Source organism: Convolutriloba macropyga, chromosome 10 (assembly GCF_964194025.1).
Source record: "Convolutriloba macropyga chromosome 10, txConMacr16.3, whole genome shotgun sequence".
Lineage (NCBI taxonomy): Eukaryota > Metazoa > Xenacoelomorpha > Acoela > Convolutidae > Convolutriloba > Convolutriloba macropyga.
Window position 1 is genome coordinate 10,071,934 of NC_134477.1, and position 20,074 is coordinate 10,092,007.

Consider the following 20,074-nt stretch of genomic DNA (forward strand, 5'->3'; position numbering starts at 1 on the left):
TAAACTTCCGCAAATCTAAAAACTGCTTTAAAATGCTTCAATTCATCAAGTTCAAATCTCTAATCAAAAATTTGAGCTCCCCTACGTTTCTTGTTCTCTCACAGAATAATAAACGCACAAAAAGAGTCGCATAGTTTCTCTTGGTAGGACTGTTGTTCAAGAGAATGGCCTATAAGATTGCTTTCACGCGCAGCAGTGACCTTTACATAGTGTTTGCGCCACTTATTTCAACAACGCTAGGAACATTAAAACTCACTCCTCTAAAAACAAAGAAAAGAACAAAAAGCAATCGTTTTAGCAGGTATTAATCGACTAAAGTTCGAGTTGCTCTCGAACGACAGGCGGGTGGAAAAACAATTGACCCCGACGTACTTAAAACTACTGACCTCCCTATCCATAACCAGATGCACTGGCCACTCGGCTATCAGGCTCTTGTTCGTGCAACAAGCTTTACTTCGGAGTGAGAGCAATAGATTCAGACATCCAACTTATATATGATTTATTTAACAAAAATTTTAAAGCATAACTAACGATAACCAAAGATATCAGAAGTACGAATTCCGATCAAACAAATTCATGTAGACAGTAAACACTTTAAAAAACCACTAAAAACAATCATATTCAATCTTTCATTTTTGGAAGTCCCATGTTGTTACAAAATCTTTCAAATTCCCAGACAAAAACTGATGTACTAAGCTGCTATTTCAGATACTAGCAAGCGTGCGTCCTGTTACCTCATTCTCTTGCCAAAAATTCCAAATTATAGATCTAATTTGAAGGTGAGGCATAAAGCACAAAAGTATGTTTCGTAACGAGTCCCGACATCGAAGTTTGAGACATCTGACTTAGATTTATTTAACAAAAATGTATTAACATAACTAACGATAACCAAAGATATCAAAAGTACAAGTTCCAGCCAAACAAATTCACGTCGACTGTAAAGACTTAAAAACACTAGAACCGCCTAAAATAGCTTATTTACGAAAAAAAACTAAAGAGACAAGCTTTTTATGGGTATAAGAACTCGGTCCTCATAAGGGAACGATTCCGAGACATCAAGATTAGCAGTCCGAAACTATAACGAAACTATAATCACGAAACTATAACGCTGTTACGCTACAACGCTTTAAGAATCAACCACTAACAAATGGCTTTTAAATTAGCAACTTCAGAACAAGAGTAATTGAAATCACTCGCAGTTAGGAAGTGAAGCGTAAAAAAGTCACAGAATACTATAGAACAAAAAAACAGTAAGAAGCAGAAATTTCATATGAAAAAAAACGTTCACAACAATTGCTTCAAATTTGAATCCAGAGCAATTGAAATGAATCGAAATTGTGGCTGAAAGTCTAAAACATCCTCAAAATGCGTTAACACTCTTCACAAATCTAATTAAATTTCCGCAAATCTAAAAACTGCTTTAAAATGCTTCAATTCATCAAGTTCAAATCTCTAATCAAAAATTTGAGCTCCCCTACTTTTCTTGTTCTCTCGCAGAATAATAAACGCACAAAAAGAGTCGCATATAGTTCCTCTTGGTAGGACTGTTGTTCAAGAGAATTGCCTATAAGATTTTTTTCACGCGAAGCAGTGACCTTTACATACTGTTAGTGCCACCGATTTCAACAACGTTAGGATCATAACAACTCACTCCTCTCAAAGCAAAGAAAAGAACAAAAATAAATAGCTTTTGCAGGTATTAATCGACTAAAGTTGGAATTGCTCTCGAACGAAAGGCGGGTGGAAAAAACAATTGACCCCGCCGTACTTCAAACCACTGACGTCCCGATCTATAACCAGATGCACTGACTGCTGGGCTATCAGACTCTTGTTCGTGCTATGCTGCAAATGATTATTTTAGCAACAGGCTTTACTTCTGAGTGAGAGCAATAAAGATCAATCGAAAAAGAACAAAAGCGTGAAAAAGCGTGAACATTCTTTGAGAATTCAAAGAATGTTCTAGGAGAAAAGCGCAAAAAGGTCATGCGAAAAATTTGCATCAGAAAGGCCAACAATTTTACAATAATTGCAATGAACTTCGTTCAACAGCAATTAAAAACTCATCTTGATAACCGATCTAGAAAACCATCAGCTAGTCAAAGTTGGCTTCCCTTTGAACTATGAAATCTTATTTATTCAAAATTTATGCTATCCATTTGAGGGGAAATAGTCCAGATTAATGGGCTCAAAAAGGGTTTGTTGAATTGCCAAACATAGCCGCAAGATTGCCGGAAAAAAGCCGGCGTTGACGCGCGTGATGCACATTGCGATTGAACCAGAAAAAGTAAAAAAAGAATAGACAATTGATATTTTTTCTGTTTTTTAGTGTTAAAAGGGGTTCTAAAAAACGATTTTGATCATTTAACATTGACCGCATTCACCACATTCCCTAATGCAATACGTGGAAGAAAAAAATCCATTCAATTGAAACAGTGAGTGAAGTAAACCAGAAGTCAAACGTAAAAATCGTGACTTATGTAAAACGAAAACGTGATCAAAAGGTAAAGCGACTTTAAAAAACATAGCAGGACAAATCCTGATATCCAATCCGAAGAATACAATCCGGAGACCTAATGTACCTGACCAGTAGATCAATTGAACAATCCCGGTCGAAAAGACAAAACCTCAAAAGTTGAGAAACTAAAAGAATCAATCAAACTTAACAAGAAAATATTCATTAATAAAGCTATTAAACCGTTTTACCTGAAGGCCATATTTGACACCATTCAATATACTCATTAATTCAAACACAACCCTTGAAGGAGATTATTTTCCTACTCAAGGTAGAAAAACTCGAGAAATGACAAATGCTTGAAAAAAACTGAGAATAACAAACTTTTCAAAAGTTTCTAAATTTCGCTGAAAAGAATGCTCAGAACCATTATTTAAATTTAAATTGTAAAAATTAGTACAAATTTGCATTTATGTTTGTAGTACCAAAACAAATAGCTCAAAATGGCCATAAAAAGTAATAACGTCTTGCAAAAGACTTATCAACTTTTAAAACCTCAATTTTAGACTGGTCCAAAAAAAATTCGAAAAACATTCGAATAACATTTTGGGCTCAAAAACTCCTAAAAATGACCTTTTAGCTTCGCTTCGAATTACGGCGTTCCCAGTGGCTTTATCACTCTAAGTACATGAAGGACGACTACTCAACGCGGCTAAGGGCCTCTAATGAAACTTGATGCCCGCTGAGCTTTACCTCTTTATCCCGTTTCGAAAGCTCAGGAAACAAGGTGTGAAAACATCTCACAAAAAATACAGAGCACCAATATAATAAAATCCAACAAAGTCCGGAAACAAGGTGTGAAAACATCTCAAAAAAATACAGAGCACCAATACAATCCAATTCTTGGATTGTAAAAAAGGAGAGCGCCTAAATAATAGTTGTTTGCGAGGATGACGGCGGCTATTAACAAATATACTGCGATTGATTGAATTAACGCTGCTCTTGCTGCAATGGTCAATGGGTATTCCATTGACTAGGTTCTCCATTATACAGAAATGTTATTGCTTTGTCGACGTTGCGCAAAATTTAGGTGTTTTTGGAACAGGACCCATCAATGATCTGTTCCGGATTATTCGGTTGCTCAACAAATTTTTTAACAAGCATCCTTTAAATTTGTAAAATTTAATTTGAAAGATTAAATTTTGGCGAGCTCAAGTTTTTATGCCAAATGTTTGAATGTACTGTTCAATGTTACCAATGAGCAATTAGTCTAAACTGACGCATATTTCAGCTTCAAACAATTGGGCCTTCAGTACACGTTGGCACAAAAATTACCCTCAGAGTGGGGTGGGTTGAAACTTTTGACAGATAAAACCGTTTGAGTAGATAAATTTCAATTTAATTTTTATCAAATCAGTTTTATGCCACTTTAATATCTTAAATGAGATCAAATTCAATTGTATAGACAAATACGCTCTAAAAATTATACAAATTAAAACACAGAATGCGGTACATTCAACAGATATTCGCAAGCCAAAGTTTGAAACTTTTCCACGAAAAGTTAGTGCTCTAAGAAATCTGGTTCCAATTTGATTCCAACTCCGACACCTTCACCTAGGCTAGTTTCAGCACTTTCCTGTCCTCCATAACCTGATCTCGCGTCATTCTGAGATCCGTACTGGTCATAAACGTCATTGCGGTAGTAACTAGCTCGATTACCGAAGTAAGTACCACCATGATCTTCCGAGTTATGAAAAACTGGTCTATTTTGCGAAATTTGGAATCTAGCACCTTGTGGCTGGAACGGCCTTTGTGACATAGCGGGCCTGACTGGCCTAATCGATCCCTGGAACGGCGGCGGTCGGTTTGGCCTCATTCCTTCATTGGGAGAGGGAGATCCTGAAAACGGTGTACGAAAAGGTGGCACGTTTACGCTTGCACCTAGACCATATTCTGGTTCCGAGTCCTCCTGTTTAACATCTGGGAAGCGCATTCCCAATGGAGGACGTTGGAACGGTGGTCGAGCCGCAAAAGGTGGCCTGATATTTGAAGCTCCTGGGGCTCTAAATGGCGGCGGTTGGGGTTGGTTAACTTTATTCATGCTCGGCAGAGGTGCTTGTGGCACTTTAAAGCGCGGTATTTCTGGTTCCACTTTAACTTCTTCTTTTATTGCTTCTTGTGGACCCTGGCTCCCGGGATATCTTGTAAAATTATTGGATTCCGATCTTTGATCCGAGTTCCACCGAGATTGAGGAAACCTATTCTGTTGATTTTGATTTGGGTTATAGTTTGATGCGGAAGCAAAAGGCTCATTTTGTGACGGCTGTTGATTAGTTCCTTGTTTGAAGGGAGCCGCTGTTTTAGCCTTGAAAGGATTAAACTTCGATAAATCCAGTTTCTTATCAACTGCATCTTTTTCATATCTAGAGCTCAACTGATAATCAGGCAGTGATTCGTTCGTGGAACTGCTGGCACTGTTCGTTCGTTGTCTCGTAGCACTAATTGCACTGCGAGCATCAAAACTAGCAGAGGTTTTATCCGACGGTGTTTCAATTCTGCTTCGTTTGGGAGGGGGTCCAGGGTCATTAAGACCTCTTGGGTCGTCTTCTACCATTCTTTTGTACTTGGGATGAGGAGCCTCTTTGTTCTCGGCCAAATTGTTCTGACCATTTTGGAAGAATAATCTGCCTTCGGAATTGTACTGAGCAACTATGGGCTAAAATAGAAAGGAATAACATAGCCGGCAGATTGCCGGAATAGCTGCGAAATAGACTTGCGTGCCGTAAAATACAGACGGAAAAAGATACACAAGTGAGTTGATAATAGTTATCGCCGCCGCCTATAAAACTTACAAGTTTATTTCAAAGGAGGTTGTTTTTGGGTGCAAAAAAATTTTCCCTGTCACGTCTCGAACCGGCGATCTCCGGATTAACAGCCAGTCGCATTAACCACTCGGCTGTCGGACCATACAATCTGTTTTCTTACAATCAACTTTGTTTTAGGAACAGATTCTGTTTCTGAATAACCGCAATTTAGGTCACGCAGAAAGCGTGAAATCAAGCGCGAAAAAGCCATTTAAGCAGTGACGAGACAGAATGTTCTAGAACAAATGTAAAACGAAAATGAAGCGTCAGACGACGAAACAAAAAAAAACCAAGAGCACCGCAATATAGCTACGCTCAGCTTACAGCTTCGCAGCTATAAAAAAATCAGTCCGTTATATTAACAATCGCAAGTACATTTAGCGATAATATCAGAACTTGTTTCCAGTGAAATCTGAAGTCTTTACGGTCAACTAAGCCGAAGGTATTATTGCTCTTGGAACCTTCATATTCAGATGAAAGTTATTAGCTTAACCTAATGCACGCTTAATTGACGACGATTTTATGAAATCTTCTAATTTGAAGAAACATTGATACTTAAATACTCTTTGAGAACCGATTCCAAATTATCCAATGCCAAATTAATACAACAGTATAACCAAATAGTTACACGTGTAAAAGATAATCTCGTTAACCTTGAAACATACCGACTAACGTCGAAACAAATTGCTCTCGAACGACATGCGGGGTAATTTAAATTTAATCGGAGCATGGTGAGCTTCGAACCCGCGACCTCCGGATCCCTCGACAGCAGCTCACCACTCTGCTATCAGGCCCTTAAATCATCCTCTGCTACAATCGCCTTTATTTCAGCAACAAAATTTACTTCGGCGAGATCATTTGAGATCACTCAAAACTCAAGAAGAGAAGCGTGAAAAAGTCACTTGAGAAGTCAAAGAATGTTCTAGAAAAGCGCAAAATTCGTCGCGCAAAAAAGACGTTGACAAAATTTGCTGACATTTTCGTTCGAGAGCAATTAGTAAGTTCGGTGTATATTAGTCTACTCATTTTCAAAAGTATCGAGTTATTAATTAATTGAAAAGAGGCCGAGAGGCCAAAACAGAACCGACTAAAATCGGCGAATTGCACTGAACAACTGGCGAGCGGTTGGCTTCGTAAGTAGCTAGCTGAGGCTTAGGGACGCTAGCTTTAGCTTAATTGAAGGGGGTGGTGAGCATGAGAGAGGTGGCGAGCACGGATGATGGTCGAGTGTGCGAGGTTACGGGAGGAATGATTTGGGTGTGGGAGGAAATACGGTGGTTAAAGGAGGAGGCGTCAAACTCTGAAATCCACACTTCACAACATGAAATTAGACCTCTTAAACTGCATACACAATACTTAGCTAAAAGTGAGCTGTAAAGCTCCACGAGAAGCCAATGCTATCCGGGTTTTACCTGTTTCTCTTGTTTTTAAGGACAGAAATTCAAGAACTTCGGACGAAAAATCGGCCGAGCCAAAATTGCATAAAAAGACCACAGGACTAATATAATTTCAACAAACTTCGATTGAGAGCAAGTAATAACAACTGTCCAATATCAACATAGTAGACATGTCACTAAATTAACGGATATTAAATTCATATCAAAATCATTTTCTCTTATACCTACTCTTAACAATCACAAGTCAAAATATAGCCGGCAGATTGCCGGAAAATAGCCGCCGTTGACGCACTAGAAGCATGTCAAGATTGAAACAGAAAAACAAAAAAACAAGAGATAGGAAGTGACAAAAAATTTAGTTTAAAAAACTATTCCAATTGAGTGTGCAGTTTCAGTTAGATTCTAAACCAGTTTTGGCGAATCGCATTCTAAGAGTATAGTAAGGCTTAGGGCTCTTAGAGAACTTCCGATCGCTACCTATTTATACCTGTTTGACGACGAAAAGTTGAGTGGGTCAGACAAAAATCGGCCGAGCGCAAAATTGTATAAAAAGACCACAGGACTAATAGAATTGCCACAAACTTTGTTTGAGAGCAATTAAACATAACTACACCTTATTTTTCAAAACCTAGCAGACCAAGATTTATGGTTCCATGTTCCATTAAACGTTGCAAAAAACTTTCAAACAAGTTAGTTGAAGTTGACCTGAAGCAAATGCTCCTTCCAATTTTTTCCAGCCATTACCCGGGTTGCCGGTCATACAAAATCCCGGTAACCATACAAGGTCATATACGATTTCTATGATATCCTGGTAATAATACATAGGTCATACAATTTCTTAAAGGACGCTTAAAAGGGCTCAATTGTGACGCTCATTTCGCTTGAAGTGAGACGGATAATGATATAGGTCATTTTATCCCCGTCATGATATTCAATTTTTCCTGTTTATCGTGCAAGATCAAATATGAAAGTTTGATTTCCTGGAAATCATAAAAGAATCAGACTGTAAAAAAACTTTTTCTTGAAATCATTTAAAAACAAACGCCAATCACTTTCCAACGTTTTTTCAGTGATTTTACTCCATAATTACGAAAGTTGCATTTTCCTGCTTACCATACAAGGTCAGAGGAATATATGAAAACCATGTAATCACACACAATACATATATATACATATATATATATATATATATATATATATATATACAAAAAACAAAGTGGAAATATACATCAACAAATACTGACATTATTTGCGTTGATCATCTATCAATTAATCCGCACTTAAATAGTTAAATTTCAAAGGATAACTGTTTAAAAATCTTCAAGACAAAAAAGACCCAAAAAATTTCCAGCCAAAATTTCTCAAAAATTTTGTTTAAAAAATGGGGTAAACTGGATCAACTTGTAACCATTTCATTATTCCCCTTGCAAAATAAACGTGTGGATTTCTTTAGTAAAGACTGCAAAGGAAAACAATTAGAAGTTTAGAGGTCTTCATGTAACAAAAAGTAAGCTTTTTCCGACTTTAATTGAAAAGGAAATAAATATGGGTACAAGGATCAATTTGTCGTAATACAGCTATCGCAGATGCTTCATTCTTCTTGTGCCTCCAAATTGAAACTGAACAGTAAATTCTACAAAAGAGGCGAGTTAGAAATTTTTATATAGATTTCAAGGCGACCAGACGAATCGCAGGCATATTCTACATTACAGAGCGGATATCACCCTTTTTTAGCAGGTCAGAATGAGTAAAAAAAACTTTAAAGAAACCAATAATTTCCTTGCAACTTAAGAAAGTGCATCATTTTGTAGGCTAACTCAGTCACCTTTAAACCATATAGCATTTTCCAATTGAAATTAAGGGTTTGTGGATCCTTTTTTTGTCTGGAAAACTTATGATCAAATTCTTAACAAGAATAGTTGTCGCTAGTTTCAATGCACACAGAATGTGAGCAAATCTTCTTTTCTCAATCTTTTTGTCTTATATTACTTGGGTTTCAAACATGCCACAAAAAACAAAAGTTATGCTCTGAAAAGTAGTTCACTCAACAGTGCAGTGAGGAGAGAGAACTTATCAAAATCTCAAACAATGTGCTTTTTGGAAAATTTCTCAACTCAGCAAAAAATTTTGTTTCGCCAAATCAAGCGTTTAAAATGAGCAAAGATGTTTTCACGTTTGATGATTGTTTCAATGTTCGAACAAGTGAACAAGACAGTATCCCCTTATTGCATACACAAAGACAAGAGCATAAAACGCTCAAAAAAGTGACTTCAGAAGTTTTGGCCGAAACGATGACAGCCAGCTCTACAACCTGTATTTGTTCAGTAAAAAAGAGTTCAGGGAAAACAATTACCAATATAGAGGTCTTCATGGAACAAAAACTATATTCAACAATAATGCCCACTTAGAAACTGTTATGTACGGCACAAAAAACTATAGTTATGGTCTGAAAAGTAGTTCCCTCAGCACTGCATTGAGGAGAGAGAACATGAAAAACTCAAAGTTTTGTGATTTTTCGAAAAATTATGCTCAACTCATCCAGAAACTTTGTTTGTGACAGAATCGTGCATTAAAAATTAGTGAAAAAGTTTTCACAACGTTTGGTCATTGCTTAAATTTTTGAACTAGAAACTACACCCATATTGCGTACACAAAAGACAAGAGCACAAAACACTCGAAAAAGTGACATCAGAAGTTTCGTCGGAACGACGACAGCAAGCTCTGCAACTTGAACTTGTTCATTAAAAAGGCTTTAGGGAAAACCATTAGGAATTTAGAGGTCTTTATGGAACAAAATGTAAGCTTTTCCCTGTTTTAATTGAAAAGGAAATAAATATGGGGTAAAGCGGATCAATTTTTCGCCATGCCGCTATTTCCGATGCATAATTCTTATTGAGCCTTCGAATCGAAACAAAGCAGTAAAATCAACAAAGAAGAACAGTTAGAAATTATTATGTACATAAGAAGGGGACCCGGCGGATCGCAGTCATTATAAATTTCAGATCCGAGAATATCCTTTTTTCTAATAACTCCGAAAGAGTGAAAAAAATCTTTGAAGAAATTATTAATCTGAGCAAGTGCATTATTTCGTAGGCTGAATCAGTCACTTGTTAACCATGTACGATTTTCCTATTGAAATTAAGAGTTTGCAGAACCTTTTCTATTTAAACTTGATGGAAATTAAAATATGGGAAGTTTTTTAATGTGATTGCTGAATTTTCCATTAAGTAGTCTATGCAATTAATCGATCAAAAACAAATTTATATTACGTGGACTAGTTTTTACTTCTCTGAACTAAAAGAAAGGCTAAAGCGATCAATTGAAGATACTGATAAAGCTAAAACTTAATGAACAAAATGTGTTTTTTTCTATATTTGAACCAATCGTATTTTTTACAGTCATAAAGCAGAAATTTGGCCGAAAAATTTTTCATCAGAAGCAACTCTTAGTTGAAGGTTCTCGTCTTTGAAGGAACATATTTTTTTTGTGAACACAAATTCAGGAGGATGAGGATTCGTCTGAAAGAGCGAAAGTTTTTTCAAAATATATTCCCACCTCATGGCAAAAGTTTTTCCAACTCTTCATAAAGACGTTGCAAGCATTTGTTTTTCCTTCTGTATTATTAGCTTTAGAATGAATCTGAGGGACCTTGTGCATTGCTTTCCATTTAACTTTTATCATCTCAAGAGACCGAAATTGAGGTTACAATTTACTGTTTTATTGATATCTCTTAAAGTGTTGGATCAAACTGAACGCGCGAGTTAGCATTTTGTTTTCGACTAAAGTTTGCCTACTTGTCCTATTCACCTCTTTTAATGGGCCTGAACAAATATTAAGGTGTAAACTTGAACAAAATCAGCGTTTTAAGCGTTATTCAGAACTTATGTACTTTTTATTGTAATGAGCGTTGCTGTTACTTTAGAATCGTAATATTTACGCTTTCATCGAGTCCATGAAGCTAATTGAACCAATATTTTTTTTATAATTTAACAATTATTTTGTGAAATATTGAAAATCTTTTGTTTTTGGGCAAAACACACAAAACACACTGCCCTTCAAGACAGTAGAGGTCCACTTCGCGGTAGAGGTCTTTGGTGTCCTCTAACTGCCCATTGTACTTAGATTGCGTCCAAAACCACGTCCGAGGTGCGTATTTAAGGTTGTTTTGCAAGAATTTGCGAGAAATTTGGACGTCCTATAATCCCAAAAATAAAGTACGGCTCACATATTTGATCATGTCTCAAATACTCTATGCAATAAATAGATCAGAAACATAATTAGATTAGGTGGAATAGTTTTTAACTCTTTGAGCTAAAAGACAGGCTAAAGCGATCACTTGAAGAGACAAAGCTAAAACAATGAACAATGTTTTTTCTATATTTGGACACGTCACGATTTTTAGAGTCATAATGCAAATATTTGGCGTGCAAGTTGCTCTTCAGAAGCAACTGTTAGTCTCCTGAAGGCTCTCCAGTCTTTGACGCAACATAATTTCAACAAATTTCCAAATTTTGCAAAGAAAATTTCAGGAAGATGAAGTTTCGTCTGAAAGAGCGATTTTTTTGAAAAATTTATATCCACGTCTTGACAAATTGTGTTTCCAACTCTTGATAAAGACCTTGCAAACGTTTGTTTTTCCTTCTGCAATCATCTGTTGAACCTTAATAGACTGGGGGACCTGCATTGCTTATCTTTAAATTTGTATCAGCTCAGAGACCGAAATTGATGTTACAGGTTACTGTTTTATTGATATCTCCTAAAGTGTTGGATCCAACTGAACGCGCGAGTTAGCATTTTGTTTTCGACTAAAGTTTGCCTTCTTGTCCTATTCACCTCTTTTAATGGGCCTGAACAAATATTAAGGTGTAAACTTGAAAAAAATCAGCGTTTTAAGCGTTATTCAGAACTTATGTACTTTTTATTGTAATGAGCGTTGCTGTTACTTGAGAATCGTAATATTTACGCTTTCATCGAGTCCATGAAGCTAATTGAACCAATATTTTTTTAATATAATTTAACAATTATTTTGTGAAATATTGAAAATCTTGTTTTGTTTTTGGGCAAAACACACAAAACACACTGCCCTTCAAGACAGTAGAGGTCCACTTCGCGGTAGAGGTCTTTGGTGTCCTCTAACTGCCCATTGTACTTAGATTGCGTCCAGAACCACGTCCGAGGTGCGTATTTAAGGTTGTTTTGCAAGAATTTGCGAGAAATTTGGACTTCCTATAATCCCAAAAATAAAGTACGGCTCACATATTTGATCATGTCTCAAGTTACTCTATGCAATTAATAGATCAGAAACATAATTAGATTAGGTGGAATAGTTTTTAACTCTTTGAGCTAAAAGACAGGCTAAAGCGATCACTTGAAGAGACAAAGCTAAAACAATGAACAATGTTTTTTCTATATTTGGACACGTCACGATTTTTAGAGTCATAATGCAAACATTTGGCGTGGAAATTGCTCATCAAAAGCAACTGTTAGTCCCTTGAAGGCTCTCCAGACTTTGACGCAACATAACTCTTAACAAAAAATCAATTTTTGTGAAGACAAGTTCAGGATAACTTTTTTTTCAAAATTTATTCCCACCTCTTGACAAAATTTGTTTCCAGGTCTTGATGAAGACCTTGCAAGCATTTGTTTTTCCGTCTGGATTCATCTGACAACCTTAATAGGTTTAAAACGGATCTTAGGGACGTTGTGCATTGCTTTTCTTTTAAATTTGTATCTCAGAGACCGAAATTGAGGTTACAGTTTACTGTTTTATTGATACCTCCTAAAGCGCTGGATCAAACTGAACGAGCGAGTTAGCACTTTGTTTCTACTAAAGTTTACCTGCTGTTCTATTCAGTTTTTTCTTTAAATCGGCCCTAGCAAATAATTATTAAGGTGTAAAATTGAAAAAGAACTATTCTGCTAAGCGTTATTCTGAATTTATGTAGTTTTTATTGTATTGAGCGTTGTTGTCAAATTCAAATTGTGTTATTTACGCTTTTATTCGGGTCCATAAAGCTATTTGAACTAAAATTTTTCAATAATTTAACAAATTTTTATTTGAAATAATGAAATGCTTGTTGTTTTTTGTCAAAACACGCTGGCCATTACGTGGGAAAATTTTTTCCGTTTCACAATAAAGGTCTTCGGTGTCCTCTAATTACCCAGAGGACTTCGATTGCGTCCAGAATCACGTCCGAGGCGCGTATTTAAGATCGTTTTGCATGAATTTGCGAGAAATTTGGGCGTCCTAGTAGCCCAAAAATAGGGGTACGGCTGACATATTTGATCATGACTACAGTATCAAATTGTGCGGGCATAGTTGCATCATTTCAACGCTGAACCCTTCTCCTCCCCCTATTTGGTTGTTTTCCCTGATCGGCCTGGCCGAAAAGGCATCATGTCAAAAGATGAAAATAGATAAATTATCAGGCGTTCTGGGTGACCCAAATTTCGGTACCACAGCACTGGCTGGCACGAGCACTGTTGCTAATTTAAATGGAGTTCGTGGGCTCAATGCATCTCAGTGGCAGAATTATTTGGATGTACTATCGGACTATAAACCTATTTTTTTCCTATTCGGAGAAAACGACGTATCCCAGCGTCCTCGGAGAATTCAAAACCACATAGAATACATTACAGACACTTAAGAAAGTGATTAACAAGGCCACGAAATGGTGTCGCGATAAAGGACAAGTTCGCTGTATCATTTCGCACACATCGGATGCTACAGCGATCCATATGCTGAATTCTATCTTCATGAGGTAGAACTGTCTGCCGATAATGTTCCATATGTTAAAATCAAGACTCAAAGAAAGCGTTTTAGCAAGACATGATGCCCGATCTACCTGAGGTAGAACTGTTTGCCGATAATGTTCATGTAACCGATGAAAGCTATGTGCTTCTACAAACGTTTGTCGGACACCTTGCTGCAGCTGGTCTCTAAATTTTGACTGGAAAATTGGATCACTTGTTTGTTAAACTACTTTGAACAATTTGACAATAACTTATTTTTTGCTTCGAAAAACATTTACTCTTTGACTAATCTATTATTTTAACTGCTAAACATTTTTGAGTTCTAGTTTCATATCGGTGGGCACAGCTTGCTTAATTTGAATTTCTAAGTTGAGGAGAGTCTGGGCACCTTTGTCCAACTTTAAGCTGACATCCGATTGAGGAGTCGGCTTTCGCATTCATCCATAGACTAGATAAATTTGGATTTTAAAAAAGGAATTCTTAACTATGCTATAGGGAACAAGAGAAACTAGTCGCTTTAAGGCCTCAAATCTGCCGATGTACCAGGGTTCAGTTCTGAAGCCGAAATCCGATTGGGGAGTCTGCATTCATGATTTTCCATAATCTAAGTTGATATAGCAACCAAGTATATATTCTGATGATTCAAGGATATCACAGATTTCCGTAATTCAGTATCAATGCAAAATCAATCATTTAGTAGTTAACTATATATCTCGAAGTTCAGCCTCCTGTCGCTCAGAAAAATCACGAGCTCCAAGCATGTATTTTGTTCCAAATCTTGAAATATCTTGGAAAGTCCTGGCTGCGTTGGGTGAAGGCATCGCGTGCATCTCCCAATGTAGAAGCGTTATTCCAAAATTTGAGGATAATTTATCGGCGGATGTGCCCAGGGTTCAATTTTGCAGCCGAAAACAGTTTTTGAAATCAGATAACCAACTGGAGAGTCTGCTTTCAAGATTTTCTATAAGCTAAGATAAATGTATGCAAAAACAGTCGGTTTGATTTCAGGTAAAACGTTAAATAGAAAACGAAGATAATTATGAACGCTGATGTAGCAACCATGTATATATTCTAATGATTCAAGGATAAGCGATATCACAGAATTCCGTCATTGATTATCTTAAAGCAAAAATTACCGTTTAGAGGTTAATTAATTCTCGAAGATCAGCCTTCTGACGCTCAGAAAAGCATGAACTCCAAGCATGTTTGCAGCTCATGACACAATTTTGCTCCAGAATACAATTTTCGCTTAAGAAATGTACGAGATGCCGCCAACCACATTGACTAGGGCCATCAAGGACATTTTTTGCGATAAGGGAGGAAACTAGTTTGGAGCTCTTGATTTGCTCGGAAAATCAGAAGCCTGAACCTTTTGAGAAATTAGTTCATAACCTCGAATCATCCGTGGAATTAAAAGGTTGTCATTACCATGAATATCATAATGGTTTTCTTGTTTGTTTTTCTTGCTTGCCAACTACTGACTTTTACTTTCTGATGTTTTGTAAATCAATCGTTAAAAAGTGAAAAGTAATCTCTTGACCTCTATAGAGGATAACAGTACCTACTTAGCCAATTTGCGCTGTTTTGCTTTATTTGCATGAGAGTGGCATGTCTATTCTATGCGTAGAGATGAATATGGTTAAATCTGTTCTACTTTCAATTTTGTCAGAAAGAACTGGTGTTGTTGGTTTCCTATGACACAGAGATTGGGTGTGGATCCTGCTTCCAAACAGCATTCAACTGTTTTGGTCCTTCAGCAACCTTAATAACTGTTCAAACTGGCTACAAGAAGTAATTCTAAACTACCTACTTTAAAAACTTGTAAAAGACAAATTTATTTTATTAGACTATTTATGAGTAGTCCCTCGTCAAAGTTTGACTGCAAACTTTAAGATAGCAAGGCCTTCATTAAAACGATGGACGTTAACGCTCCCTAGTTTCGAAAAAGGACTTGCAAAAATTATTTGATCACATTTTTGACCATGTCTTCAAGTACTCTATGCAATTAATCGATCGGAAACAAAATTAGATTTGGTGGACTAGTTTTTACCTCTTTGAACTAAAAGACAGGCTAAAGCCATAAATTGAAGATACTGATAAAGCTAAAACTTAATGAACAGAATGTTTTTTTCTATATTTTAATAAATCGCATTTTTTTACAGTCACAATGCAAACATTTGGCGTGGAAATTGCTCTTCAAAAGCAACTGTTAGTCCCTTGAAGGCTCTCCAGACTTTGACGCAACATAACTCTTAACAAAAAATCAATTTTTGTGAAGACAAATTCAGGATAACTTTTTTTTCAAAATTTATTCCCACCTCTTGACAAAATTTGTTTCCAGGTCTTGATGAAGACCTTGCAAGCATTCGTTTTTCCGTCTGGATTCATCTGACAACCTTAATAGGTTTAAAACGGATCTTAGGGACGTTGTGCATTGCTTTTCTTTTAAATTTGTATCTCAGAGACCGAAATTGAGGTTACAGTTTACTGTTTTATTGATACCTCCTAAAGCACTGGATCAAACTGAACGAGCGAGTTAGCACTTTGTTTCTACTAAAGTATACCTGCTGTTCTATTCAGTTTTTTCTTTAAATCGGCCCTAGCAAATAATTATTAAGGTGTAAAATTGAAAAAGAACTATTCTTTTAAGCGTTAATCTGAACTTATTAAGTTTTTTATTGTATTGAGCGTTGTTGTTAATTTCAAATTGTGTTATTTACGCTTTTATTTGGGTCCATGAAGCTATCTGAAACAAAATTTTCAATAATTAAACAATTTTGTGAAATAATGAAATGCTTGTTGTTTTTTGTCAAAACACGCTGGCCATTACGTGAGAAAAATTTTCCCACTTCGCGATAGAGGTCTTCGGTGTCCTCTAATTACCGAGAGGACTTCGATTGCGTCCAGAATCACGTCCGAGGCGCGTACTTAAGGTCGTTTTGCAAGAATTTGCGAGAAATTTGGACGTCCTAGAATCCAAAATAAGGGTACGGCTCACATATTTGATCATGTCTCAAGTACTCTATGCAATTAATAGATCAGAAACATAATTAGATTAGGTGGACTAGTTTTTACCTCTTTGAGCTAAAAGACAGGCTAAAGCGATCAATTGAAGAGACAAAGCTAAAACAATGAACAATGTTTTTTCTATATTTGGACAAGTCACGTTTTTTAGAGTCATAATGCAAATATTTGGCGTGCAAGTTGCTCCTCTGAAGCAACTGTTAGTCCCCTGAAGGCTCTCCAGTCTTTGACGCAACATATTTTAAACAAATTTCCAAATTTTGCAAAGAAAAATTCAAGAAGATGAAGTTTCGTCTGAAAGAACAATTTTTTTTAAAAAAAATTTATTTCCACGTCTCGACAAATTTTTCTTCCAACTCTTGCTAAAGACCTTGCAAACATTTGTTTTTCCTTCTGCAATCATCTGACGAACCTTAATAGCCTGAGGGACCTTATGCATTGTTTTTCTTTAAATTTGTATCACCTCAGAGACCGAAATTGATGTTACAGTTTACTGTTTTATTGATATCTCCTAAAGCACAGGATCAAAATGAACAAGCGAATTGGCATTTTGTTTTACTAAAAATTGCCAGCTTGTCTCATTCAGTTCTTTCTTTTAATCGGCCAGAGCAAGTAATTGTTAAGATGTAAACTTGAAAATGATGATCTTATTCTGAATTATTCTGAACTTATTTACGCTTTGATTGAGCCACAAATCTTTTTGAACCGAGAGTTTTTACAAACTTAAAATTTTTTTTATGAAGTAATGAAATTCTTGTTGTTTTTTGTCAAAACACACAAAGACACTGGCCTTCACGACAGGGTGGGAAAGTTTTTCCCACTTCAAGGTAAACGTCTTCGGTGTCCTCTAAGTACCCTGTGGACTTGATTGAGTCGAGAATCACGTCCGAAGCGCGTATTTTAAGGCATTTTCCAAGAAAGTGCGAGAAACTGGGACGTCCTAATAGACCAAAAATAGAAGCACAGCTCACATATTTGATCATGACTACAGTACCGAATTGAGCACTGATCGACACTGATTCCTTCTCGACCCCTTTTCAGGTGTTTTCTTAAATCGGCCTGGTCAAAGAGTTATATTGTCAAAAGACGAAAAAAGTTGAATTATCAGGCGTTCTGGGTGATCCAAATTTCGGTACCACAGCACTGGCTGGCACGAGCACTGTTGCTAATTTAAATGGAGTTCGCGGGCTCAATAGTTCTCAGTGACAGAAATATTTGGATGTACTACCGGACTAAACCTATTTTTTTCCTCTTCGGAGGAAACGACGTTTCCTAGCGTCCTCCGAGAATTCAAAAACACATAGAAAGCATTGCAGACACTTAGAAAGTGATTAACGAGTCCAAGGACTTGTGTCGCGATTCAGGACAAGTTGGCTGTATCATTTCACACATCGGATGCTACAGCGATCCACATGTTGAATTCGATCTTCGTGAGGTAGGACTGTATGCCGATAATGTTCCATATGTTGAAATCAAGACTCAAAGAAAACGTTTTCGCAAGACATGATTCCCGATCTGCCTGAGGTAGAACTGTCTGCCGATAGTGTTCATGTAACCGATGGAAGCTAGGTGCTTCTGCGAACGTTGTCGAACAACTTGCTGCAGCTAGTCTCTAAATATCGACTGAAAAACTGAATCAATTGTTTGTTAAATTATTTTGAACTATTTGACAATAACTTACTTTTTTGCTTCTATGACTTTTTTGCTTCAATTACAACAAAAATTGAAAATATTTTACTGAAGACGGATAATTACTTGAAGGAAAATCAACTCACTTTGAATGCTGACAAAACAGAACTACTTTATTTTGCTACCAGGGACGAATTAACCAAAAGTTACTTTTAACGGAAATTTAATAGAATCTGCTGAGTTGTCGTTATCTAGGAATACACCTTGATTCAAAATTGACTTTTGAAGCACATCTAAATGTAGTTTTAAAGAAAATGGCGGCCGCCATTCGCTCACTGTATCTTGTAAGAAACCCTATACCTTTGGAAGAAAGGTCGCAAGTTTTCAAATCTTTAGTCCTGTCTCATTTGTCATTCAGTGGATTGAGTTTATTTACAAACATTGTCAGCAAAAAATGTACAGCGTATAAATCGAGATTAATTGGGGCATAAAAGTGTTATATGCGTCGTAAATTCGATCAATGTCGTGATATCCTTCTCAAGTCGCATGTCCTACCAGCTGAATTAATTATTTCAAAGTTTAGTATATTGAAACTCCACACAGACTTGAATCAGAGGATAGTATCAGAAACATTTAAAAAATGTGCAAACCGCCTACAGTTAAAACAGAACAAACGGACAAAACAGCTGATAATAAGAACGCAAAAGTATACTAAGCAGAGTGAAAGATCTTTGATTTTGAACAGCATACAAAAATGGAATAAGTTACCCTTTAACGTAAGAGCGACGGAAAACAGAATTCTTTTCAAAAGAGTTTTTGCAACGTCAGCATGAAAGTTTTCCAATAGATAGACAGTTAGGATCATTCGTGTCTTATTTTTTTATATAGTAGAACGAACAGCTTAATGGGTAACATCAATTGATAACCAGAAGTTTGATGTCTAATTTTGATTATTTCAAAAAATATTCGTGAATATTCTGAAGGCATGTAAACTTTAACTTTTCGGTTATATAATTAATTTACATGTTTGGAAAAAAAAGACTGCGAAACTTTTACACTTTGACACTTTGATTGTTTTTACTGTTAACATTTTTTGACCTCTTTTTTTTATATCGGTGCGCTTAATTTGAATTTCTACTCAGTTGAGGAGAGTGTGTTGAACCCTTGTCCAAATTTAAATTGATCGATTTTGATTTAAGCTGACATCCGATTGATGAGTCGGCTTTCGCATTCATCCATGGACTAGATAAATTTGGATCGGAAAAGGAATTTTTAAATATGGCATATGGAACAAAAGAAAGTAGTCGCTTGAAGGCCTCAAATCTGCCGATGTACCAAGAGTTCAATTTGAAGCCGAAATCCGACATCCGATTGGGGAGTCTTTTAAAATTTTCTATAATCTAAGATGAATTTTATGCTAAAACAGTGGGTTTGATTTCTGTAAAACGTTAAATAGAAAACGAGGATATTTTTGAAAGCTGATGAAGCAAGCATGTATATATTCTGATGATTCAAGGATGTAAGCCATATCACAGTCTTCCGTAATTCAGTATCTTAATGCAAAATTTATCATTTAGTAGTTAATTGCATATCTCGAAGTTCAGCCTTCTGGCGTTCAGAGGAAAATGAACTTCGGGCACGTTTGCAACTCATGACACAATTTTGATCCAAAAAACAAATTTTTCGCTTCAGAATGGCACGAGATGCCACCAATCACATTGACTAGGACTATGAAGGAAATTTTTTTGCGATCAGGAAAGAAACGAGTTCGGAGCTCTTGATTGGCCCGGAACATCAGAAGCCTGAACTTTGAGAAATTAGTTTATAACCTCAAATTATACGTGGAATTACATGGTTGCTAGTACCATGAATATCATAGCAATTGTTATCTTGATTAATTTTCTAGTTAGCCAACTACTGACGGTTACTTTCTGATGTCTTGGAAATCAATCGTT

At 36.4% G+C, this 20,074-nt stretch overlaps 1 protein-coding gene across 1 annotated transcript in view; it reads right to left on the minus strand.

Moving 5' to 3' along the window:
* Nucleotides 1-3,816: 3,816 nt before the first annotated feature.
* LOC142348528 (uncharacterized) overlaps nucleotides 3,817-20,074 on the minus strand; it is an 81,326-nt gene continuing 65,068 nt past the window's right edge. Inside the window, exon 10 of the mRNA XM_075399901.1 lies at nucleotides 3,817-5,168. Coding sequence (XP_075256016.1) covers nucleotides 4,014-5,168 — 1,155 coding nt within the window. The 3' untranslated portion in view covers nucleotides 3,817-4,013. The remainder of the gene's footprint in view (nucleotides 5,169-20,074) is intronic.